The 27,324-nt window shown below is 43.2% G+C and overlaps 1 protein-coding gene across 9 annotated transcripts in view; it reads right to left on the bottom strand.

Moving 5' to 3' along the window:
• Window positions 1-27,324, bottom strand: part of TNS3 (tensin 3) — a 210,413-nt gene that overhangs the window by 50,453 nt on the left and 132,636 nt on the right. For 8 of the 9 annotated variants that reach the window (XM_052697646.1, XM_052697647.1, XM_052697648.1 and 5 more), the window contains 3 exons: window positions 27,077-27,142; window positions 23,263-23,367; window positions 7,664-8,923 (listed from right to left, as the gene is read on the bottom strand). In XM_052697646.1, coding sequence (XP_052553606.1) covers window positions 7,664-8,923; window positions 23,263-23,367; window positions 27,077-27,142 — 1,431 coding nt within the window. The remainder of the gene's footprint in view (window positions 1-7,663; window positions 8,924-23,262; window positions 23,368-27,076; window positions 27,143-27,324) is intronic. The other variant, XM_052697654.1, reaches the window with a different exon arrangement.

Genomic DNA, 27,324 nt, shown 5'->3' with positions numbered 1-27,324 from the left:
GCACACAGTCCTGCCCAATAGCCTTGCACACATTCAGCTTTGTGAAGTGATCTTGGACTCACTCTGCTCTTACACTGGACCTCAACCTCCACGTGGAAGTTTATGGACACAAGACACTTGGGAAGACTGACAGGCAGGGAAGACTGAGGCAAAGAATGCATTAAGTAGCTCAGCATTTTCCACATCTGAGAAGGCCAGTTTACCCTTATCATTTACCAGAGGGAGAATTCTCCTTAGCTGGTCTCTTGTGACCAATGTACCTAAAGAAACTTTTTTACATCCTTTGTCAAGCGTAATTCCATTCAGGCCTTGGCTTTCTTGATTCCATCTCTGCCTATTCTGTATTCCTCCCAGGCCACCCATCCCCGCTTCCACTGCTTCCACTTTTCCTTCTTTTTCTTCAGCTTTACTAGCAGGTCCTTGCTCACCCATGCTGGTTTCTTGCCTCCTCTGCCCAGCTTCTTATTCTGGGGGACGAAAAGCTTTTGTGCTCTCAGAAACACTTTCTTAAAGTGCTACCATCTCTGTTCTGATCTTTTGTCCCTAAAGACAGTTTCCCAGGAGAACTCTTCCAATAGTTCCTTAAAGTCTGAAGCAGCCTGAAGTTCATTCTCCCAAAGTTCAGTGACTCCACTCTTCGCCAGGCTCACATTCCTTGAGATCATGAACTCAACCAGAACATGGTTGCTGCAGCCCAGGCTGCCCCAAACTTAACCTCTTTAACCATCTCCTCTACAGTGTTGAGCACAAGGTCCAGAAATACTTCACTTCTTGTTGGTATGTCCAATACCTGAACCATAAGGTTACCGTCAAGGTTACCAGAGTCTCCTGGATTGCTTGTAGCTCACCATATCTTTTTCCCTGCAGATACTAATACATACATCTTGCCTTGTAATAACCCACTGCTAGAAAAAGCTAGATATTTTTATCTTATCCATGATTCTCTGAGACACACCATTTTTTTTACATAGTACTGGGATGGAGGAGTTCTATGAAGCAATACAGGCTGGTAAATGTGCATCTAATATGTAATTTCTAATACGTAATTACAGGATTGTAAATGTGCAGAAAAAGAACCTAAGCACTGCCACAGTTGCGATTGTGGCAAAAGGCCACAGTTGAATACTAAATACTGCATATTGAAATGTAGTGGAGTCCTGGTTTCAGCTGTGACAGAGTTGATTTTCATCACTTAGTGTGTTTAGGCTTGAGAAGAAAAACAGTGTAGATAACACAGCAATTTTTTAGTTGCTGCTGAGCAGTGTTCCACAGAGGCAACGATGTCTCAGCTTCTTGTACCATCCTGTCAGCAAGGCGACTAGAGGTGCACAAGAAGCTGGGAGGGGTCACAACCAGGACAAATGACCTAAGGTGGCCAAAGGGATATTCCGTACCATATGACATCACATAAAAACATAAAACTGGGGGAGAGTTGGCTGGAGGGGCTTCCGCTTCTCAGTGACTAGCTGGGTGTAAAATATGTACGTATATATTCATTGCCATCACTTCTTCATTTTCTGTGTTAGTAAATAGTTTCTATCTCAACCTACAAGTTCTACTTTCCTTACCTCCCCCCCACTTCTCTCCTCCCTCCCACTGAAAAGAAGGAATGAATGAATAGCTGTGTGGCTCTTGGCTACCTTCCAGGTTAAGTACAAGTACCAAGACATAGTTATGAGGTCAAAAGAAGTGATTACATCCCTCAGTACTTGGGAAGCCACATCTGGAGCATTGCATCTTGTTTGGGGCAACAACGTACATGTAAAGATACTGAAAAATTGGAGTTAACCTGTCACTGATGGACAGCACAAAATGGCTAGAGGCTGGAGTACAGAATATGAGAAGAGAGACCCAGATGGCTCAGTCTAAGTAACGGAAGGTAAAATGCACCTCATTGCCATCTTCACCTGCCCACAAGGAGGGATTGTAGAGTCAGACTCTTCTCAGAAATGTACAGCAATAGGACAAGAGGAAGCAATATACATTCTAACCAGATAACAGTATAAATAGCAACATGGGGAGACAGATCATCTCCTGGAATAGGTATCTGGAAGCACTGTGAATCTGCAGTATTGGAGGACTTAAAAACCTGACTGGACACAGCCCTGGGCAACTTTATTTAATTGAATCTGTTTTTAGAAGGAGGTTGGATCCAATGACCTCCCAAGGTCCTTTTCAATCTGAATCACACTCTGATTCCGTAACACAGACCACATTATGAAGCAGTTATATTTGATGATACTGCCTCCAATCAGCCGGAGAGCAGATCAGACAATGCCAGATGATATCAAATCAGCAAGAATGTACTTCAGACTGGAACCATCACTGTAAGACTTTCACATTCAAGAGTAAGACCAAACATGCTTTTGTTTAGACTATCTTTTGGAAATCAGCAGATATTGCAGATATCAGTAGATATTGAAAATCTGTCAAGATTCTTACAACAACGTTAAGGAAAATTTAAATGTGATCTGCACTTCAGGCCAAAATACTGCTGTATTAGCTATTCATTAGCTGATACTGCTTTATTAACAATCGTTAATTTATAATTTTGCAACTAAAAATCAGAACCAGAAGCAAAAGCAGGGCTTACTAGGATATTTACTCCATAAATCAATCACCTGATGTGACTTATCAGATTTAAACAATGATACCCATAACGAATAACATTCTGCTGATAAATGACTTGAAAATCATTCCTGTATGCAATCATGTCTCACAAAGAGCACTGAAAAGACAAAGCAGATACATTTCAAGTGAGCTTCTCATTATAACTTCAATGTATGTGAGAGGTTAGCACAGTATAAAGGAGGTGCTATCAGTTCAACTCAGATCAATAAAACTATGCCTTTTTCTCTAGAAAGGTGCTGTGAAAACTCCCACTAAGTTTTTTTTCAGTGCCCCTTTCACAGACCTTAGCATAGACATAAAAGTCATGACTTTGAGGAAAACTATGTCAAACTGCACAAATTCTAGATGCTGCTGCCTTTAAGGATATTTAGGAAGATTTGCATAACTGTGTCCCATTACTAGGAAATGTGGTGATTCAATAAAAAAGGAGGATTAACAGTTCAACAGGAAAAAAAATGAAGTCCTTAAGTTAAATTTTAATAGGGCAGAGTTTAAAGATTACTCCATGTATGAAAAAGATGTTATCAGAACACTACCCAAATCAATATTACTTTCCTTCTTGGGTACCATTTATCTTCTATGAAGTGTAAGATAGAAGGCACTTACTGATCTAGTTTTCAAGACAGCTCTAGGCTTAAACCATTAAAACAAATCCATTTTAATAATTTAGAATCAGCTTTACAATCACTATTAAAAATTTAAAAATAACTACTTCAAAGGCAGTAAGACAAAACTTGAAAATGTTGTGAAGAAAGGGTAACCAAATGCATATTCGCCTGAAACAAAATGATTTATTTTTGATAGAAGTTTTTGATTAATCAGCAATAGGGTTGGATGGGACCTTAAAGATTATCTCGTTCCAACTCTCATGCCTTGGGCAGGGCTGCCAACCCCTCTCAAGGATATTTGAAAAGTTGTGTCAGTCAGGTGAACTCTCTGGTGACTGGAAAAAAGGCAACGTCACATTATTTTTAAGAAGAGCAGAAAGGACATCTCAGGGAACTGTCAACTTGTCAACCTCATTTCTGTGTTGGGGAAGATCATGGAACATGTCCCCTGGCAGCTATGCTAAAGCACATGGAAGAGAGGGAGGGGATACGAGACAACCAGCATGGCTTCACCAAGGAAAATCCTGCCTGACCATCCTAGTGTCCTTCTATGATGGTCTAACTGCACCAAAGAACAGGGGAAGAGACACTGATGTCATTTATCCAGACTTTACTATGGCCTTTGACACGGTCTCCCTTAATATCCTTCTCTCCAAATTGGAAAGGTATGGATTTGAAGGGTGGACAGCTCAGTGGATGAGCTGTTAAGCTGGTTAAGAAATCATACTCAGAGCATGATGTTCAATGGCTGAATGTCCTCATAGAGATCAGTGATGAGTGTCCCTTAGGAGTCAGGACTGGGAAAATGCTCTTTAATATCTTCATCACCAACATTGACAGTGGGATGGAGTGCACCCTTAGCAAGTCTTTGGATGACACCAAGCAGTGCTGTGTGATCAACATGCCTGAGGGATGGGATGTCATTCAGAGAGACCTAGATAGGCTTAAGCAGTGGGTCTAGAAGAACCTCATGAGGTTCAACAAAGCCAACCACAAGGTTTTGCATGTGGATCATGGCAGCCTCCACTAACAGTACAAGCCAAAAAGGACTTGAGAGTATTGGTGGATGACAAGCTGGAGCCAGCAATGTGCCCTTGCAGCCCAGAAAGCTAACTGTATCCTAGGCTGCATTAAAAGAAATGTGTCCAGAAGGTCAAGGGAGGTGACTCTGCTCCTCTTCCCTGCACTGTTAAGACCTCAAGTGGAGTAATGCATCCAAATGTGGAGTCCTCAGTAATGGAGAGGCATGAACTTGTTGGAGCACATCCAGAGGAGGATTACAAAAATTATCCAAGGGATAGAATGCCTCCTCTATGAGGGCAGGCAGTGAGAGCTGGGGCTGTTCAGTCTGAAGAAGAAAGGGCTCTGGGGAGACCTGAACGTGGCCTTTCAGTATATAAAGGGAGGCTACAGGAAAGGGGCCACATTTTAGCAGAGTCTATTGTGACAGGACAAGAGAGAATGGTTTCAAATAAAAAAAAGGAGATTCAGATTGGATGTAAGAAAAATTTCTTTTACAACAAAGGTTGTGAAGCACCGGAACAGTTTGCCCAGAGAGGTTATGGATGAACCATCCCTGGAGACATTCAAGGTCAGGCTGAAGTAGATTCTAAGAAATCTGGTCTAGCTGCAGATGAACATGTTGATCATTGCAGTGGAGTTGAAATAGATGACCTTTAAAGGTCCCTTCTAACTCAAACAATTCTATGACTGTATGAAAGCAGGCACTATGTCAGGTTGCCAAGGGCCCCATCCAACCTGGCCTCGAGCACCTCCAGGGTTGAGGCAACCACGACTTTTCTAGGCAAGCTGTTCCAGCACCTCACCACACTCTGAGTGAAAAATTTTCCTCTCTTTTAGTTTAAAACTATTCCCTTTTGTCCTATCACTATTTGCCAGACAGTGCTAACACAGTACTTTGTTGCGTGAAATAGGCAATATTAGGTCCCTTGAGCTGATGGCTGAACATGAAAACAGTCCTCTTTATATTTCATCAAGTTTATTAGCATATAAGGGATAAACTTCTCACCGCTACCTGTTATTTTGCCAGATCCCTACTTTGATTCCTTTCAGAGCTCTACAACCAGGAATTTGTCCTTTTTGGATCCACAAGATCTATGCTGCTTGTCTCCTGATTCCAAGCAAAAAAGGTGCTGGTGTCTTCATCTCCTTCTACAAGTGCTCCCGCTGCAAACTGATTCCTGCACTCCATTTATTCTAGCAAACAAACTGCTTGTTCATAAATACAAATAGAATCTATTTCAAAATGTTTAAGCTAAGCTGCACCTCCTCCTCTATACAGGGAGTTGCAGCAATCTGCCATTTATCAGAGAGCTGTTTTACATCTGAAAACAAACCTACATGACTTACAAGATTAAGACAAACAACCATTCCAACTCTTATATATTAAATACTGATTATGTTCCAATTTTCAGATTCCTAGGTCAATAGGAACACTGCTTCAAAGACCTGAAGTAGGAAAAAAAACCTGGCTGAGTTTCGTCTGCAGTATCTTTAAATTCTCAATCTTTCTTAAATGTATTTGGAAGAAAGTACCTCAGCAAGAAAAATATCTTTGATTTTGAAAAAAAATACCTAATGTTTGACAATGATGTACAAGCAAAGTATTGTTTTTGCCTTACTCAGAATGGGTAGCAGCTGGTTAATTAATTATCTTGACATAATCCTTAGGTCAACCACTGAGTCACAGGGAATAGAGCTCATTCCCTACTACATGACAGTATAAGACTGATTACTACTATCTGGTGAAAAACTGCTGTTCTACTTATCCTTCATCCTCATGGCAGCCAGCATTTATTTGTACTAATAACTGTACCTCCTCTTCCTGCACTAGTGTGAACAGATAATTAACTGCTTTAGTGGCTCTCTTGCCTTACCTTAGTTCTGTTAGTCTACTCCAAAGTAAGGTAAATCACATCCATTAACCCTGGGCTATTTTACCACAGACTGGTAGCAAACAACAAGGTATTATTATTTTACAGGATTATTTGGCTTAAACTACATGATTCTTTTCTTTAAATATAGCATAATTATAGTCTTTCATAGGAAGCATGCTGAGTACTTCAGCTTTTCTTCATACATGTTTAGGCACAGGGGATAAAAATTGGCTAAACCTATATTTCATCTTTGCACCGTGGAGGGAAAGCAGTTAACATTTCTGGAGAGGAAGTATCCATGACATTGTCAATTAGCTTGCTCTCATGTGACAGAGATTGGTTTGTTTAGTAATAGGGATTAGTTCATTAGTTTAAGAACCAATATATTAGTTTAGCAAAACTAATATCACCCGTAAGTGATAGTTCTAAAACTTTCCATTTCAGTTTTAGTGGGTAATAGTCTTATTTTCCTAACATAATAGAATACTTTTATCTTTTGCCTCAAAAGGTGCAAGGACACTTACTCCTTGCACAGGGTAATGGGATTGGGGCTGTATTCTGTCTGTAATGCTCCGTCTCTAGCTACAAGGAAAGGTGCCCTCCTAAACCTAATGCTTGTGAACAGAGGTCTTGTGGGCAAAGTAGCACTCAGTGGCCATCTTGTCCATAGTGACCATGAAGTAGCTGAATTTAAAACCAAAACCTCAACCGTGGATATGGAGAGAAAAGATTACAGACTGCTCAGGGAACTAGTTAGTAAGGTCCATTGGTAAATTGATTTTGAATGCATTGGGGTCCATCACTGCCAGTCACTTTTTAAGTACCACCTCCTGAGAGCACATGAACAGGCAATTCCAAAATGTCAGAAGTCAAGCAGGTGGGGCAGAAGGCCAGTGTGGCTGTGAACAGGGATATTCCAGGCCTCTGGAAGCACAATCAGGCAACATGGGAAGACTGCAGGGATGCTGTTTGCCTTTCTTGGGAGAAAACTTGTGTGGCTGGAGCTCAGTTTGTGAATTTTTGGGTGCCACAGTACAAAAAGGACATAAGATTATTAGGGAGTGTCCAAAAGAGGGTTACAAAGATGGTGAAGGGTCTACAGGAGGAGACTTCTTGAGGAGTAGCTTGGTTTGTTCAGCCTAGGGAAGGGGAAACTGAGGGGAGACCTCATGACAGCCTATAGCAATGTGCAATGAAAGAAAGAACAAAGGGATATCCTTTAGTGATCAGTATCAGGATCTGGTTTGTTATAGGTGATCACTCATAGGTGATTTGAAAAAGAGTAATTACGAAGCAGTGGATTTTCCCAGCAGTAGTATGCTGTCTCAGAAACAGAAATTTAAAATTGCCAGCAAAGCACTGAAGCCAGTAAGTGACTGGCTGGAAAAATAGCAGGCAAAATTCAGTGTCACTAGTGCAAAGTAATACAATAAAGAAATATGCTAAATATGCATGCCTAATGAGGGTTTAAATGAACTGTTTTAAAACCACTTTAGAAAGTATTCAAGCAGTACTACAACAGCTTACCATTTTGGAAGGCATTCCTGTTTGTGACCTCTAATTTCTCATGGGTGCCAGGGCTCATGACAAGCTCTTCCACATCTGTGTTATGGCCAGTGAAGCCATTTGCTTGATTTGTGTCCCTGGTGACAGTGTTAATGCGTGTTGGGATAGGTTCAAATGTAGGGTCTAATTCCAAGATCAGTCTGTTCAGTTGTTCAATGGACTGATCAATATCCAAAGTTGGAGAAGCTGGCAAGTCCCCTGCATTTGGTCCAAGATCCTGGCTATTTGTGTCCCTCTGAGACACTAGCTCTGTCTTAAAACTCTCACCGTCTGCAGGTTCTGCACCTTCAGCAATGCCTGGTATGCTTCTTAGTCCTCTCTGAACAGCATCTTTACTGCTGGAGCCATGTGTCAGCATGTCTGGGAGCTGGGATTGACTCTGGACGATGCCTAAATTCTCCACAGTCTTATGAATGCCAACCTTCATTTCATTCTGTGACACAAAACCATACTGGTGAGCAGTGACCATCTGCTGCTGGCAAACCCAGGTGTGAGTAGAGTAGTTACCTGGGTCATAGGCTTGAGACTGGGGTGAGACACAAGGATTCCTTTGCAATTGCTGAGATGACTTCGGCTCAGTGTTACCAAATGATCTTTCATAGAGGGGATCCACACCAATTCCCAGGTCTGGGGCAATGGCATTGTGATGGTCTTCCCCAGTGTTACTTCCAAAGCCATCTGAGAGAAGCGAGTTCTGACTGCTCTTGGGGCAACTCAAGTTACCTAGATGGGTGGAGTGCTGCCCTTCTGAAGAAGACAAAGTCCCAATGCTGTCTACACTGTGAAGATCATGGTTAGGCATTTCATCATCCAGAATATCAGTTTCCCTGTCCTTCAGTTTGGTGTCCCCATTCACATGAACCTGAGCCGGTACTATGTGGTGAGTCCCGCTGTACTTGCTTCCAGCATCAGTCATACTTCTGGTAGTGATGATAGAGTCCTCCAAACCAAAGCCACTAAGTAATTTGTCCAGTTCTGCCTTCTCCTGTGGGCTCAGAACCCGTTTGACTCCTGTCATAAGTCGCTCTTCAGTTTTGTCTGTCCTGACGGAAGCTGTTGAATGCCCTGAATCACTGCTGACAGACAGAGTATGATCTCTGTGATCAGGACTGCTGGTCACAGGAATACCTTGAGCAACACCAGGGATACTGCCGTCTGAAGAGCTCTTCTTTCTTACTTTTGCATATAGACTGCCATCAATAGGACCTTGGGTATGCAGCACTGTGGAGAGATAAAGGAAGGAAAGAGAAGGAAAGGGACAAGGCATTACGTAAAAGCTTGGAAGGTATGATATTACATCATACCACACTGCAGTACTGCTAATATTTATGGCATTGTTTATGCAGAACTAAATTCTCTGCAAATTCAACATAATAGAAACAAAGAATATCCTGAGTTGGAAGGGACCCACAAGGACTATTGAGTTCAACTGCTAGCTCCCCAGAGAACCACCCAAATTCTAACCCCACGTCTAAGAGCTTCTTGAACTCTGTCATCTCCTTAAACTCCTTGATGCTGTGACCTGGAGAGGTTTGTTCCAGTGTCTGACCAAGCTCTGATGAAGAACCTTTTCCTAACACCAACTTGATCCTCCCTTGGTGGAGCTCCATGCCATTCCCTCGGGTCCACTTGCTGTCACCAAAGAGCGGAGATCAGTGCCTGTACTTCTGCTCCCCTCATGAGAAAGCTGTAGGCCTCCCCTCAGTCTCCTCTTCCCTAGCTACCCTAGATTTGCACAGCCATCAGTCAGACTATGTTCAGGCGAACCTTCACAGACACTTAGGTCAAATTCAGCTCTTCTGTGGAGTTAGACTTTATTGGTAAGTGAAATACCAACAAAACACATGTTGTTAACTGCTGGTATCTGAAGGATACTTCTCTTCATAATTCCTTCTGAAGCATATATTATGCAGTGGAAAACGAGCAACTGCCTTCAGAAGAAAGAAGGCTTTGTTTTTGCACAGCATGTGAATTTCAAGTGAAAATTGAACATTTCAAGTGAAGTTGACAGCAGAACTGCGAACTTCTGTGACCAGTTTTTACAAATCTCCCACCAGTACACAGCCTTACTATCATCCTGGCTACGTTTCAAGTTTTGCTATGGTACTAACAAGGCAAGGCTTATTGATTAAAATCAAGTAGGGACAGAAGGCCACAACGGTTCAGAGAAACAAAATCATGTTTCTCTGAAATTAGTTTCTGATTTCCATAACAATTTTTTTTTAAACTGAAGTTTCACTTGCCATTTCTCCTTCCTGTTAACATTTTGTACTTAGAAAATCTCCAGGGAACCAGGCAGAGTTTTCTGAATAGCTGGGTATCAGCTATCACTGTTCATCTCCTCACTTGGCTATAAGTTCATGAGGAAATCAGGCACAGAAGGATCTGGTTTCAATGGAGGTCCCATGACACGAGCCGCAGTCTGTATTTTAGTAGTTGGTAAAACCAATAGCACAGTCTTCTTTCATATTTCTATTTACATCACAATTTACAACAAAGTTCTTGATGATTACATAACATGCCACTCACACATCAAGAAGAAATAAAGTTCCCTCTTTTGCTGTTTTCATTAAATGTTTATGTTTTCACAAATTTTTGCACTAATTTGGAGAACTGTTAGGACATTCAGAGTAATCTACCATGCACTCCATTCAGAGCAAGAATGGTAGGAACCTACCAGCCATGCTAGCTCTGAAGGTGTATCAGGTAATTACTAGCTCATTCATTTCTACTTGATAGTCTAAATGCACAATAAAGAATCATTTACTTCTGTTGGTGGTACAAGGAAACACTAGGCTTTCAATCAGGAAGGCTTCACTGAAGTGAGTGTGGTTTTTTTTTGAAGTAACATCCTTCCATACTCCTCCTCACTGCCCACTATCTAGAACCACCTATCATGTATTCTTGGATCTTTCACACTGCAGCCACCATTCCTCATTACAGTGAAATACATCTTTAATTAATTACTCTCAATAAACAAAAAAAATTGAACACAAAATACAGAGCAGACAGTCAGAGCATCACAAATTACAAACCAAACATTCCGCCACAGGATTGTCTCCTCTGCTCAAACAGTTTGGATTGTCTGCATGCTTTATCACACATGTAATATTTTAAATATACTTCAATACTAAAAGGAATAACAAACATACACTCAACAACAATATATATGAAACATTCAAAATGAAGAATTAAAATTTGTTTCCCAGAAAAAACACGTTTCACCAATGTTTACATTTAATTAACATACAAAAAAGCATTCTGAAGACATTTTCAATTTGAAAGCACTACCACAAAAACAACTGCAGACCTGTAATCCTCTCCTCTGTATCAGAGAAGGTCACGGAACAGATCATCTTGGAAGCTATGCTAAGGTACATGAAAGACAGGGAGGCCTTTCTACCTCCAGCTACAGGAGGCATTGTGATCACAAGTGCTCATCCTGCTGGAGGACTTGAACCATCCATACATCTGCTGGAAAAGAGGCATGGCAAGCTGTAGGCAATCCAGGAGGCTCCTGGCATGCATTGAGGATAACTCCCTGAGTCAAGTAATAGATGGCCCCATCAGGGGGAATGCAATACTGGACCTGTTGCTCACCAGTGCAAATGAACTGATTGGTGACATCAGGATTGGAGGCTGCCTGGGCTATAAGTGACTATTCTATAGTTAAGCTCATGCTCCTGAGGGATATGATGTAGGCAAAGAGTAAAATTAGGACACTAAATTTTAGGAATGCTAACTTCCAGCTCTTCAAGCTGTTAGTCAACAAAATATTTTTGAAAACTGTCCTCATGGGCAAGGGTGCAGAGAAGAACTAGTAGATCATAAGGAAGCTTTTCCTCAGGGTGCAAAAGCACTCCATCTCCAGGTGTAGCAAATCAGGAATACAAAGCAAGAGGCAAGCATTGCTGAAACAGATCTGCTAAAGAGCAAGAAGAAAATGCACAGGGAGTAGAAACAGGGACAGGTACTGTGGGAAGAGCATAAGGAATCTGCTAGGCTGTAAGACTGGGGTCAGGAATGCCAAGGCCTGGCTTGAGCTACACTCGGCAAGGGATGCCAACAAGAACAAGAAAGGCTTCTTACAGGCATCTCTGCCCAAAAAGGACAGTCCAGGAGGGCATACCACCTCTTCTCCATCTCCCCCTCTGCCACTGAGTGACACAGGCAAGCCAGTAACAACAGAGAAGGAGAAGGCTGACGTACTTAATAACTCTTCTTTTTTGCCTTGGTCTTCTGCGATAACTGCTTGTCACACAGCCCTCAGACGTGTGGCTTGGTAGAGGGGACTGGGGTGCCAACTTCCCTCCTGCTGTAAGCAAAAACCACTTTTGTGACCACCTGAGGAGCCTGAAGACCCACAAGTCCATGGGTCCCTATGAGATGCATCCCGGAGTCCTGAGGGAATTCGCTGATGTAGTCATCAAGCCCCTCTCAATGATACTTGAAAAGTCATGGCAATTAGGTGAAGTCCCTGGTGACTGGAAGAAAGGCAACATCACACCATTTCTAAGAAGGGCAGAAAAGATGACCCTGGGAACTACCGACCTCTCAGTCTCACTTCTGTACCAGGAAAGATCATGGAACTTCCTGCAAGCTATGCTAAGCACATGGAAGACTGGGAAGAGATATGGCAGAATGAGCATGGCTTTACCAAAGGCAAACCCTGCTTGACCAACCTGATGGCCTTCTCTGATGGCATACCTGCATCAGTGAATGAGGGAAGAGCCACTGATGTCACCTGTCCGGTGAGGTAGTAAGGCCTATTAGTAAGGCCTATGCCCCAGTTCCTCACAACATCCTCCTCTCCAAACTGGAGCGATACAACCTGATGGGCAGGCTGCTCAGTGAATGAGGAACTGGATGCAGGGTTGAGCCCAGAGAGTGGCGGTCAATGGCCCAATGTCTGGGTGGAGATTAGTGATGAGTGGTGTCCCCAGGAAGCAGTGCTGAGACATACACTCATTAATATCATTAATATCTTCATCAGTGACGCTGACAGCAGGGTTGAGTGCACCCTCAGCAAGTTTGCGGATGATACCAAGTTGTGGGGTGCAGTCAACACACCAGAGGGACAAGATGCCATCCAGAGAGACCTAGATAGGCTTGAGCAGTGGATCCAGGAGAGCCTCATCAGGCTCAACAAATTCAAATGCAAGGTCTTGCACCTGGGTCAAAGTAACATCCACTACCAATATGAAGTGGAGTATGGCCAGCAGATTGAGGGAGGTGATCCTGACCCTCTACTATGTGGTGATCAGGCCTCACCTGGTGTACTGCATCCATATGTGCAGATGTACTGCATCCAGATGTGGAATCCTCCTGTATCGAGGATGTTTGTGGATGTGGTCCATGGGATGGAACACCTCTCCTGTGCAGGTTCAAAGAAGGGCAACAAAGCTGGTGAGAGGTCTGGAGCACAGGCCTTATGAGGAGAGGCTGAAGGAACTGGGAATGTTCTGTCTGGAGAAGAGAAGGCTCATTGCTCTCTATAACTACCTGAAGGAAGGTTGTAGTAGAGCTGGGGGTCGGCCTCTTCTCTCGTGTAACTGGTGATAGGACTGGAGGGAATGGCTTCAAGCTGCGCCACGGGAGATTCAGGCTGGACATTAGGAAATACTACTTCTCTGAAAGAGTGGTCAGGCACTGGAATGGGCTGCCCAGGGTGGCCTTTCAATATCTGAAGGAGAACTACAAGAAAGAAGGGGACAGACAAGAGTCTCTAGCAAGACGAAATGGGTTAGTTTAATAAGTTTAAAGAGGGTAAATTTAGCTTAAACATATTGAAAAAGACTTTTACAGTGAGAGTGGTGAGGCATTGGGACAGGTTGCCCAGTGATGTGATGGATGTCCAATCCTTGGAAACGTTCAAGGCAAAGCTGGATAAGGAACTGGGCAAACTGATCTATCTGCGTACGTCTCTGTTCATTGCAGCAGAGTTGGATCAGACGGCCTTCAGAGGTGCCTTCCAGCTCTGAGGATTCTATGATTCTATACCAGACAACTAGCATGGATTCATCAAGACAAGTCCTGAAATGGAGGGCAGAAAAACTGAAGTAATCTATGTGTTTTCAGTAAGGCCTTTGACATGGTCCTCCATGACCTAAGAGGTGGGATGCCATCCAAAGAGAACTAGACAGGCTCAAACAGTGGGTCCAGAAGAACCTCATGAAGTTCAACACATCCATGTTCAAGATCTTGCACCTGGGCCATGGCAGCCCCGCAATCAGTACAAGCTGGGGGATGAAAAGATCAAGCACAGGCCTGCAAAAAGAAGCTGGGGGTACTGCTGGATGGTAAGCTGGACATGAGTCAGCAACATGCCCTTGAAGCACAGAAAGCCAAATGTATCCTTCAAAGCAAGCATGGTCAGCAGGATGAGGGAGGTGATTCTGCTCCTATTCTCCCTGCTGTTGAGACCTCAAGTGGCATAATGCATCCAAATGTGCACTCCTCAGTAGAGAGGCACAAACTTGTTAAAGCAAATCCAGAGGATTACAGAAATGATCAAGGGATGGAACACCTGCCCCATGAGCGCAGGCTGTGAGAGCTGGGGCTGCTCAGCCTGTAAAAGAAAAGGCTCTCATGGAAAAAAGGGAGACTGAGTGTGGCCTTTCAATATATACAGAGGGACTACAGAAAAGAAGGAAGCAGATTCCTTAGAAGGTGTGCTATGATAGGACAAGGGAGAATGTTTCAAACTAAAAGGGAGCTTTACATTGGATATAAGAAATATGTTTTTTATGATAAGGGTTGTGAAGATCTGGAACAGTTTGCCCAGACAAGTGGTGGATGCCCTGCTCCTGGAGACATTCAGTGTCAGGCTGGGCCAGGCTCTGAGCAACCTATCCAGAGTAGGTGTCCCTGTTCACTACAAGGGGGCTAGACTAGATGATCTTTAAAGGTCCCTTCCAACTCAAATGATTCTATGATTTTATGATGGAAATTAATATAATTCTGTTTCTTACAAAAATATTTAAGGTTAAATATTTCTACTATGCCCCAAGCACAGTACAGTAAGAATAAAATGAGTGGTTCTACTTACAAAGGATTTTTAATGCTTATTTATAAGAACACTTATATTTTGCAGAAATCTATTAAGAACTTACCTACCCGTTAATTGTTTGATAAAGAGAAAAACAGACCATTACAATTTAAGAACAGACATGATTTTGTCAAATGTAACCAAGAGCTTCATCTACATCTGTGGCAACCCCGGAATCAGAAAATCCACAGAGAACCTAACACATTTCAACAACAATACACTTGAAATGACACTAAAGTCAAAAAGCACATTTTATCTAAAAGTGAGAGAGAGGAAGACTTTTCTGTAGGCAGTGACATTTTAAAAAAAGCACTATTTAGAAATTGTACCCACAGTGGTAATTAACTGATCGGTTTGTAACAAGAAAAGTGGACCAGTTAGAAAAGCCTTTGGCACATGACACACTTCCAAGTTTCCATCTCTGAAAATACCTATACACTAGAAGTTAAGTGGTAAGTTTAATACATTTTTGTTAATACTTAAAGAACAATTTTTTTTATTTTTAATGATTAGATACTATGACTTGTCTTTTGTTGATATTGAAATCAGTACATGCAAAGGACCAAAAATACTCCTTTAACCAACAAATTATTAGGATAAGAAAAATAAAACAAGCAATTCCCCATGCAATAGGATTTCTCTACAGATGAATGAAGATGTTTGCTGAAGTTTATGACGTATATAATGTGTAAATTCCAACTGCTGCACATGAGGTCAAACACCTGTGTACAGAAATTTTGAAAGAATATTTATGAAAAAAATGCCATACCTAAGGAAAAGACAGTCGATTGAGAGTTTCTCAACCCCTTTCATGCTTGATTTTTCATAAGCTCTCACTGCTGTTAGGAAAATGAAGCACACTTGGAGTTTCAATGTGAAAGGACAGAAAAACTTTCATATGGAATTATAAACAAGCACACAAGCCAACATATAAAATTAACTACTAGGTAACATTTTCTTCTCTGTTATTCTTGAATTTAAAATCCAGAAAAGAAAACAATATGTGACACTGCTTTCATGTGAGTAGATGGGTATCCTAACACAAAACAGAGTTTTGAGGTTAGCGGATCTGCACTGGACCATGGTAACGTAAAAGCAACACCAGTACTTTCAAGAAATCTTCCTGTCTGACTTTTCAGTTGACCAAAGCTAAGCACAGTGCTGTAAATCCTGCAGACATGCTAGTCAGCCATGTTTCCTCACATTAGATGAAAAACTCTACCATGTGAATTTAGTTCCCTATACTGAAATGCTATATAGAAAATCTTTCACCTTCTCAAGGACAATCAGACAACAAAGAGAAGCAATGAAAAACTCTTCTATATTTGCCTTCATTAGCCCTCCTGCTATCATTACACAGTGCCATAGCTTAGATGCTTGCAATGCACCTGAGTAACTGGAAGGGGTGGAGCCAGGATCCACCCCCTCCCAGATCTTATTTAAGGGTTGGCAATAGAAGCAGTGATATTTTGCTGGAGATTCCTGCCTTCTTGAGACCTTCTGAAGGTAAGCAGCTTTTTTGCCCTTTGTTTCTGTATCTACAGCAGCTGCACTTGGCTTTATCCTCACTTGCTGCAGTCTGAGACTCTGTAACCCCACTTACTGCTGTGTTTTCCATCACATTAATAGCGTTACACTGATTATGTACCATTTTGATTCCATTCTGAAGAAGAATGGGTGAAGAAAGACAGCTGAAATTCAACTTTCCAGTAGCTGAATCATGCCATTTCAGTTAGAGAAGGAAACATCAACAATAGAAACCCTGGTTTTGCTGTGGTATGGCTCCTGCTGAAAAGCTCATTATAACCTGAAACTTCTCTGAGGGAAAGAGCCGCTTTGTACAAGCAGTCCATGACTGCAAGCTGTTTGGTCTTCTCTACACAGGAGCCAATTACTATGTGTGCTTATTACATGTGCCCAGGCCCAGTAGTACTAAATGCCATGACAGAAAAATACTATCTGAAACTGGCATCTTTAACATATTTCATGACCTGAAAACTGGCAGCTAGGTTTTGTGGTATTTAGTGTTTCACTGTTACCCTAAAACTGCCAGCAGGTTAAAAAACCTGAACAACAGTACCTTATTTGACATCAGCCTAACTACACTAATAAGCAACACAATAAACCTAGTAGATATTAAGAACTTATGAAAGAAGCAAACAGTTTGAAATATTCTACACACCCTATATTTTTTTTATACATTTAGATTATCTAAATTGGAAGAGCAAGTGTCTATATGTGAGAGGAGAACAAAGAATTCAACTTGAATAATAAGCGAACTTTAGCAGCATTTGGACTCTATGTTAACCATTTAAGTGAGCAGTGAGCTATATAAAATAGGCATTTAAAGTGCACAAAGAAAATGCAATCAGATCTAGAAAATGCATGATCTAGAAGTCCTACCTTTCATGGACAGTAAAGTAGTTTAGAATTTGACTCCTATACTATAGTATAGTAGAGGCTGAACCTTCCTGCAAATATTCTATCACATTTTGTTGCTGTGTGACTAAGGACAGCAGAGAGCAGTCTGACAAAATGTTGCCTGATATGGAAGCACATACAAAGCAGAAGTATCTCACCAAATTCTTCCATGCAGAAAAAACTGCATTCACTGATATTTGCTAAATGTTTATGGAGACCAAACAGTGAGCACACTGAGGCAGTGGTGGCACCTGGTCACTTCTGCTGGTGCATATTTTTACAAGTATAGTATGCAGGCTCTGGTTCGTTGCTGGAGAAAGTGCATAGCTAATTGTGGTGGCTGTGTTGAAAAACAGTATTTTGTAGCTGAGAATATGCTTTATGAATGTTACTGTGCTCATTGTATCTATTGTAGTTATGGAAATACATAGGAGGCATTACCTTCATTACATATATGTGGCCCAAGACAACTTCTCGTCTTTCAATGCAGCCCAGCCAAGCCAGAAGGTTAGACACTCACTACTGGTTTACACCAATAGCTCCTTTAGAAGACTGACAAACTAGAAGTGCAACTCCCTGCCTAAAGAAGGGACATAACAAAACCAAGCTCTTGTTCACTTCTCACATGGTAAACATGAAGTTCTGTATCTTTCAACAGCATGCTGACTATATATTTTTCTGCTTTCAAGGTGAAATCTGTCTATCCAACGAATCTTAGCAGATAAATAGAACTGCAGAATATCCTGAGTTGAAACAGACCTGCAAGTCTCATTGAATCCATTCCTGTCTCCTCACAGGACCACACAAAAATCAGACTATGTTTCTGAGAGCATTCTCCAAACAGTCCTTGAACTCTGACACTTGGTGTCCTGACCACTGCCCTGGTAAGCTTGTTCCTGTGTCCAGTCACTCCCTGGTGACAAACCATTTCTTAGCAACCAAACTGACCCTCCCTCTCCCCCTCCGTGCAGCTCCATGCCATTCCCTTAGGTTCTGTCGTTGTCAGCAGAGAGCAGAGATCACACTACTCTCTTCTCCCCTCGTGAGGAGCTGTAGGCCACCACAAGGTAAACCCTCAGTATCCTCTTCTCCAGGCTGAGCAAATCAAGGGACCTCTGTCCCACATTTAACATCAATGCTTTACTTGCTGAGGGCTATGTTTATACAAAGAAGGAGGGAAGAAAGGAAGTACACCATACAGAAACATTCTGAGTAGAAAAAGACATACCTGCTTCAGTCAGTATTGTTTGTCTGATACTATGCCCTATGGGAAGACAATCTTATCCAACTACAAAACCTCTGGTGACTCCCTGTGGTGTGCTCCACCTGCCTCACATAACAACTGTCCTCTTCTCACTCTTGATCTTCCCTAGTTTTTGCAGATTGGAATTACTCAGTGAAAAAAAAAAAAAAAAAAAAAGTTAAGCTCATATTATGCTGCTTCCCACTAAAATCCTCACTGCTATAGTCATCAGATGAGCAAAGTCATATTTGGAAGATTATAAAAATCAACAAAAGCTGGGTCTACAACAGCTATTACATATTGGTTGACCACAGTCAGAGGGCTGTGGACAACAGCACTATGCTCAGATGGAGGCTGGTGACAAGTGGTGTTTGCCAGGGGTCCATCATGAGGCCAGTGCTCTCTAATACCCTTACCAATAACACAGACAGTGGGATTGAGTGCATCCTCAGCAAGTTTGATGATGATTTCAAACTGAGTGGTGCAGCTGACATGACAGTAGGAAGAAATGTCATCCAAAGTTATCAAGACAGGCTTGAGAAGTGGGCCCACGTGAGACTATGGAGGTTCAACAAGGCCAAGCACAAGGTAGTACACCTGTGTTGGGGCAATTCCAGATATATAATTATAAACACAGAGAAAAACTCAGTGAAAGCAGCCTTGCATAGAAGGAGTTGGGGGTTTCTAGGGGATGAAAAGCTTGACAGGAACCATCAGCAGCTCAGAAAGCCAAACGTATCCTAAGCATTGTCAAAATAGGCCAGAGAGAGAGGGAGATGATTGACCCTCTCTACTGTGCCCTCATGAGATTCTACCTGGAGTACAGCACCCAGGCCTGGGACCTTCACCACAGGAAAGACACAGAGCTGTTGGAGGGCCACAAAGATTAACAGTGCTGGAATACCCCTTCTGTGAAGAAAGGCTGAGGGAGCTGAACTTGTTCAGCCTGGAGAAGACTCTGGGAAGACCTAATTGCACCTTTCCAGTGCCTACAGGGACCTCATAAACAGGAGGGAGACTGAGTTTTTGCACAACCTGCTAGTGATAGGACAAGTGGAAATGGTTTTAAATTAAAATAGAGAAGATTTAGAGTAAAATGCTAAGAAGAAATTCTTTACTCTGAGGGTTGTGAGGCACTGGAACTGGCTGCCCAGGGAAGCTATAGAGGCCTTATCCCTGCAGATGTTCAAGGCCAAGTTGGAAGAGGCCCTGAGCAGTCTGATGGAGTGGATGGCAACCCAGCCCACAGCAGTGGGGGTGGATCTAAATGATCTTTAAGGTCTCTTCCATCCCAAGCTGTTCTATGATTATGTATCTTAATTCCAGTTATCTTGTATTTCTGAACAAAAGAACTGTAAAAACAAGAATCCATTGGATCCATGCCATCCATTCAATACCTTCCCTCCCATTTCTACTTGCAACAACGTTGGAGTTGCACATACAGATCCAGGTGTGACACTGGGCCACACATAAGCCAGCACTGGGCTTATGTGGGAATGCTTTGGTAGAGGTGGTGTGGCATCACTGGGAAGTGTCCAGAAGCTGCCCCAAGTCAAATCAGAACCAGCTCCTAAAGGGTCCTGCTGCTGGCTAGAGCTGAGCTATGGCTCAGAGGCTGGTAGTGCCTCTGGGAAAGCAGATTTAAGAAAGGGAAATACAGCTGTGCAACATCAGTTTTTAAATTAGTCTTTAAACTAGGTAAGGAAGGGGTAGGGGACAAAATGAGGGCCACTGGGGTTGAGTGAGTACTTTGAGGCTCAAAACAGAGCTTGATGGGTGATGAGGGTGGAGTTCAAAGGGATGGAGAGTGGCAGGGGGGTGCTGCTTCCCTAAAGTGTCTGTACACTAAGGCGCGCAGTATGGGAAATAAACAGGAAGAGCTGGAGATCTGCGTGCGGTCACAAGGCCACGATCTCACTGCGATATGGAGACGTGGTGGGACAGCTCGCATGGCTGGAATGGTGTCACGGAGGGCTGTGTGCTTTTTAGGAAAGATCGGCTGGTGAGGTGGGGTGGTGGAGTTGCTCTTTATGAGAGAGAGCAGCTAGAATTGAACTCCACTTGGGGGAGAGTGGTGTAGCAGTGGAGAGCTTGTGGGTAAGAATCAAGGGGCGGGCTGGTATGGCTGACACCGTTGTGGGTGTGTGCTACAGGCCCCCTGATCAGGAGGAGGAGGTTGATGAGGCCTTCCACAAGCAACTGGAAGTAGCGTCACGATCCCTGCTGGTGCTTAAGGGGGACTTCAATTATCCAGATATTTGCTGGATAAGCAACATGGCCAGGCATCTGCGGTCCAGATGGTTCCTGCAATGTGTTGAAGACAACTTTCTGACGCAGGTGGTGGAGCAACTAATGAGGGGAGGGGTATTGCTTGACCTTATTCTCACTAATAAGGGCGGGCTTGTCAAGGAAGTAAAGTTCGGGGGCAGCTTGGTTGTAGTGACCACAAGTTGGTGGAGTTCAAGATCTTGAGTGGAAGAAGCAAAGCAAAAAGTAGGATTGCTATGCTGGACTTTAGGAGAGCCAACTTTGGTCTCTTCCAGGACCTACTTGGAGGTATGCCATGGGCTAGGGTGTAAGAAGGTAAGGGGGTCTGTGAGAGCTGGTCAGCATTTAAGCAGCTCTTCTTCCAAACTCAGGATCAGTGCGTCCCTGTGAGCAAGAAATCAGGGAGGGGTGGCAGGAGACCTGTGAGGATGAGCAAGGAGCTTGTGCACAAACTCAAAGGAAAGAAGAAGGGTCTGACCACTTGGGAAGAATATAGAAATGTTGTCAGGGCCTGCAAAGTTGAGACAAGGAAGGCTAAAGCCTGCTTGGAATTGAATCTGGCAAAGGTTATAAAGGATAAAGAATAAAAAGGCTTTTTAAAGTATGTTAACAGTGAAAGGAAGACAAGGGAGTATGTGGCTCCCCTGCTAAGTGAAGGGGGTGCTCTGGTAATGGGCGATGCTGAGAAGGCAGAGATACTGAATGCCTTCTTTGCTTCTTATTCTTATTTGCTTCAGTGAAAAAGCTCTCCCTTGGGAATCCCAGACCATGGAGGATAGTGAGAGGGTCTAGGGAATGGCAGACTTCCCTTTAGTCAGGGAAGAGGCGATCTGAGAGCGCCCAGGCAACACCGATTTTCATAAATCCATGGGACCCGATGGGATTCATCCACGGGTGCTGAGGGAGCTGGCAGAGATGACTGCTGAACCGCTCTCTGTCATCTTTGAGAGGTCTTGGAGGACGGGGGAGGTGCCTGAAGACTGGAGTCAATGTCACTGCGGTCTTCCAAAAGGGCAAGAAGGAAGATCCAGGAGATTACAGGCCAGTCAGCCTCACCTCTGTCCCTGAAAAGGTGATGGAACAGCTGGTGCTGGATGCCATCTCCAGACAGCTGGAAGAAGAGGAGGTTATCAGGAGTAGTCAGCATGGGTTCACCAGGGTGAGGTCATGCTTGACCAAGCTGGTAGCCTTCTATGATGATGTCACTGGGTGGGTGGATGGGGGGAGAGCAGTGGATATGGTCTACCTTGATTTCAGCAAGGCATTTGATACTGTCTCCCACGACATCCTTATAGCAAAGCTGAGGAAGTGTGGGATAGATGAGTGGACAGTAAGGTGGGTTGAGAACTGGCTGACAGGCAGAGCGCAGAGGGTCGTTGTTGGCAGTGCAGAGTCTAGTTGGAGACCTGTAACTGGTGGTGTTCCTCAGGGGTCTGGTCTTGTTCAACATCTTCATCAGTGACCTTGATGATGGGATGGTGGCCACGCTCAGCAAGTTTGCTGATGATACGAAGTTGGGAGGATTGGCTGACAGCCTGAAGGCCGTGCTGCCATTCAGCAAGACCTGGATAGGCTGGAGAGCTGGGCAGAAAAAAACTGGATGAGGTTTAACAAAAACAAGTGTAGAGTCTTGCATCTGGGGAGGAATAATTGCATGCACTGGTACAGGTTGGGGGATGACCTGCTGGAGAGGAGCTCTGCGGAGAGGGACCTGGGTGTCCTGGTGGACAACAGGTCGGCCATGAGCCAGCAGTGTGCCCTTCTGGCCAAGAGGGCCAATGGCATCCTGGGATGCATCAAAAAGAACGTGGGCAGCAGGTCGAGGGAGGTGATCCTCCCCCTCTACTCTGCCCTGATGAGGCCTCATCTGGAGCACTGCGTCCAGTTCTGGGCTCCCCAGTACAAAAAAAGACAGGGATCTCTTGGAAAGAGTCCAGCGGAGGGCCACAAAGATGGTGAAGGGCCTGGAGCATCTCTCCTATGAGGAAAGGCTGAGTGATCTGGGTCTGTTCAGCCTTGAGAAAAGGAGACTGAGAGGGGACCTGATCCAGGTCTATAAGTATCTAAGGTATGGGGGGCAGAGAGGCAAGGCGACTGTTTTCAGCAGTGTGTGGAGACAGGACAAGGGGAAACAGCCAGAAACTGCAGCATAGGAAGTACTGCACAAATGTGCACAAGAACTTCTTTAGGTGAGGTGACGGAGCGCTGGAACAGGCTGCCCAGGGGTTGTGGAGTCTCCTTCTCTGGAGATGTTCAAGACCCCCCTGGACACCGACCTGTGCGACCTGGTGTAGGGAACCTGCTTTGGCAGGGGGTTGGACTCAATGATCTCTAGAGGTCCCTTCCAGCCCCTACGATTCTGTGATCAGCTGGGAGACAGGAGTGAGAAAAAGTGGGAGAAATAGTCCTGCAGATACCGTCTCTTTCTGTAAGAGCCCCCAGAGGGTAATAGTGGCAGCTACCTCCTCACATCAGCACAGCACCATTAGCTTCAAACAAATTAGCTCACTTTCGTCCCCTTTAAACACTCTTGCACAGTTGCCAAAGGATTTTAGTTGCTGTCAAGACAAAATTACTCACCTTCCCCATCAGAGCTCATATTTTCGTAAGAGTCCCAGCGTATCAGCGGGTCTGAGGTATTGTGATCAACTACCACTCCATGATCATTCTGAAGGAGTTCACATCCTAAAAAATTAACATCTTTTTGAGACAAAAATCATCTTTAAATTATACATACAACACTGTTAAAACTTTGTTCCCACAATACCATATACTTAAATCAGCAACAGAGGAAGAAAGATTATACAAACCAACTAAAAAGACCTTTATTTGCATTTATAGAAGAAGGAACAAGTGCAGAATTTTGTCTCAAACTTGTTTACAATGGAACTCTGAGAACTCGTATCAGTTCCTGAACACAACGCAGATGGTCCACCCAGCTCTACACAGACAGACATGACTGAACAAACAGTTTGTAGGAATGAATCATAGAATGTCTTGAGTTAGAAGGAACTTCAAGATTATTAAGTTCCAACTCTCTTACACAGGCAGGGTTGCCAACTACTAGATCAAGCACTCAAGTTGCTCATGGCCCCAACCAGCCTGTCCTTGAACTCCTCCAGGGACAGGACAGTCACAACCTCTCTGGGCAGTCTGTTCCAGCACCTCAACATGCTCTCAGTGAAAAACTTTTCCTTGACATCTAATCTAAGTCTTTCGTACTTCATTTCAAAACCATCTCCACTTGTTCTATCACTATTTACCCATTTAAAAAGTTGACTTCCTTCCTGTTTATAATCTCCTTTTTAACATTGAATGAAATGAGGTCTTGCAGCCTTCTCTTCTCCAGATTGAGCAAGCCAAGCTCCCTCAGCCTGTCTTCATACATGAGGTGTTCCAGCCTTCTGATTACTTCTGAGGCCCTTCTCTGAGCCTGCACCAAAAGTTCCATATTTTTCCTGTGTTGGGGGCCACAGACCTGGACACAGTACTCCATATGGAGCCTCACGAGGGCAGAGAAAGAGTAAAAATCACTTCCCTTGCTTTTCTGGCTATATGACTCAAGTGCAACATCTTGCACTTGGCTTTGTTGAACCTCATCAGGTTTACATGGTCCCTTTCAAGTTTGTCCAGATCCCTTTGGCTGGCATTCCGTCCTTCTTTTATATCAACTGCACCACGCAGCTAGCTGTCATCTGCAAATTTGCTTAGGGTGCACTGAATCCCATCATCTGTGTCACTGATAAAGACATTTAAGAGTTTGAAGATAGAACCCTGAGGGAGAACCCTGAGGGACACCACTCATGACAGTCACTGACCACAGCCATCTGGCTGCAACCTTCCAACCACTTCCTTATCCACCAAATAGTCTACCCTTCAAACCCACACCTCTCTAACTCAGAGATAAGGATGTGGTGCAGGACAATGTCAAAAGCCTTGCAGAAGTCCAAGCTGATGACCTCAGTTACCCTCCCCTTGTCCACCGATGTCATCACTCATCACTCCATCACAGAAGGTCACCAGATTGCCCTAGGTGAAGACATGTTGGCATGGTCCAGGAATCACCTGCTTAACCGTCGTGTGCTTTAACATCTCTTCCAGGAGCATCTGCTCCATGATCTTCACAGGTACAGATGTCACTCACGTAAGGATAACAGGCCTGTAGTTCCCCAGGTCTTCCTTTCTCTCCTTCTTAAAAATGAGAGTGATGTTTTCCTTTTTCCAGTTACCAGGGACTTCACCTGGTAGCCATGACTTTTCAAATATGATGGAGTGCAGCTTGGTAACCACATCATCCAGCTCCCTCAGGATCCTGGAAAGCATGCTGTCTGGCCTCATAGACTTCCACACATTCAGTCTCATGAGGTAGTCTTAGACTTACTCTGCTCTTATAGTTTGCTCCCCCATTTCCCATCTGGAGGTTGAGGGATGTGAGAGATGCAACTCCTGGCTGCTACTGAAGACTGAGGCAAAGAACTCACGAGTACCTCAGCCTTCCCCATGTCTGTTGTAGGCAGTTCTTCTTACTCATTTATCAGGGGGGGGTATGTCCTCTATGGCCCATCTCTTCTGACCAATGTACCTAAAGAATTCCTTCTTGTTGTTTTTTGCATCCCTCACCAAGTGCAGTTCCATCTGCACACTGGCTTTCCTGATCCCATCTCTGCATGTCCAGACAGCATCCCAGGTTGAAACCACAATATCTATAAAGAAATGGCAATAAAGGAATGATAAACTTTTATTATAAACCATCATTCTGATACCAGAAAAGTGTAACATTAAAGGTGCACAGAGAAAGTTCAATACTGCCAGCCTGCTTCTTTGCCAGTTCATCCAGGGTGTCTCTGTTGCCTCCTCCATTCTCCAGCAACCCTGCAGAGCCTGAGACTGCAAATTTATTCAGATGTCTAGCTTCATGTAAGCATGCTCTTCCAAACATACTTAGAATGTACATCAGCAATCCTCATTTTTATTCCCTTAGACAAACATAACATTCACCTTTTAAATGTATGCCATACGGAATTAAGGTGTGGTCCAGGGATTCAAAAGCAAAGCATGAGCATCAAGACCTCAGTATTAGCTTTGACACTGATTGATACAGACAGAGATTAAACCAGCTTTCTGCACTTGTTTCTCTATCTGGACTGGGGATAAAGGAATCCTTAGATACCAACTCTACAGCTGTGTCTTGAGAAATATGTCCTAAATTGTTCAAAATAAGCAGTAAGACTTTCAAAACAAGGATAGTTAAAATCACAAGGAAAAGAATATTATAGTCCTGAGCTTCTACGTGCAGGTAGAAGGAAAAAAAAAAAAAAGCTACGTTTGTCATACACAGATTTAGAATTACCTAGCAACTGCATCCTTTCTATAAGCTGGTATCACTGATGGTTATTTTCTATTGGTTTGGAATTGGTATAACAAAAACATGAATAAAATATTGCGAGTTCAAGGGAGAGTTACCAAGGTAGTCAGGACTGCCTTGTGAGGAAAGGTAGAAGAACCAGGGCTTCTTCAGCCTGGAGATGAGGTGATTTTGGGGTGACCTGACAACAGCCACTAAGGAAACAGAGCCAGGTGGATGCAAGGTGGGAGGATACGAAGGAACAGACATAAATTGAATCCAGAGAAGTTTAGAGTTTCTTTATAATGAAAAAATTATTGCACTCTGAGGGCAGACAGACATTGGAACAGTCTGCACAGAGAGGCTGTGAACTTTCTATCCTTGGAGGCTTTCAAGACTTGGTCAGACAAATCCCGTGGCAATCTCTCCTGACTTCACAGATGACCATGGATTGAATAGAGATGGACCTGAGATATCTTGCATTTAGACTATAATATTTTCAAATGTGAAACAGTCATTTGCAGAAATTGTAAACAAATATTTAAAGGTGAACTCTTAATCCTAGACACTTAACCCCAGAGACAGCAGTTAAAAACAGATTTCCAATTATTTTACATCAACTTGGAGGCTGATCTCCAACACAACTATAACTACCTTTCCTTGTGCTAAACCAGGAGAGTCAAAACTTCACTACAACAAATATAATCAGTTATAACATCCAAAAAGGTTATGGGAAGGACCACTGCTGTCACTTACATTGGACTAACCTAAACATACCAGTCATAATTTACACAGACATAAAAAATGTTTTCTACTGGTCATTAACAACACTTTTGGTATACTCTTAAAATTACGTATGTTGACTCCTATGCAGTGTCTCCACTCAATTATTCACATTTAAAACAATCAGTATATTATATATTTTAATATTAAAGTTGAATTTCAGACAAGACAAACAGAACAAGAGAGAAAAAAAGTTGTTTTTTGGGTTTTATAAATACACTTTTCAATGTGTTTTATTGCCAAGATTTTTTCCTCCTGTGAACTCACCTTGAATTTTCTCTGGAGTTCCTGAAAACACTAATTCCACTCTGCCATTATCAGGGAAACGGTCATCTGAAAATAAGGGTTAATACATCAACAAGCTATTCCAAATTTCCAGATCAGAATTCTCTGTAGCTATTAATACACGTACCCTTGTCACACTTTCCTTATCACTTGGGTTGTGATTTGCTTCTAAAAAAGCCACACATTCTTTTCCCTACCTTCTCCAGGAAAGACTAAGCATCATCTGTAGC

Source organism: Tympanuchus pallidicinctus, unplaced genomic scaffold (assembly GCF_026119805.1).
Source record: "Tympanuchus pallidicinctus isolate F22 unplaced genomic scaffold, pur_lepc_1.0 scaffold31, whole genome shotgun sequence".
In the NCBI taxonomy this organism is placed as follows: domain Eukaryota; kingdom Metazoa; phylum Chordata; class Aves; order Galliformes; family Phasianidae; genus Tympanuchus; species Tympanuchus pallidicinctus.
This window is presented reverse-complemented; position numbering and strand designations above follow the sequence as displayed.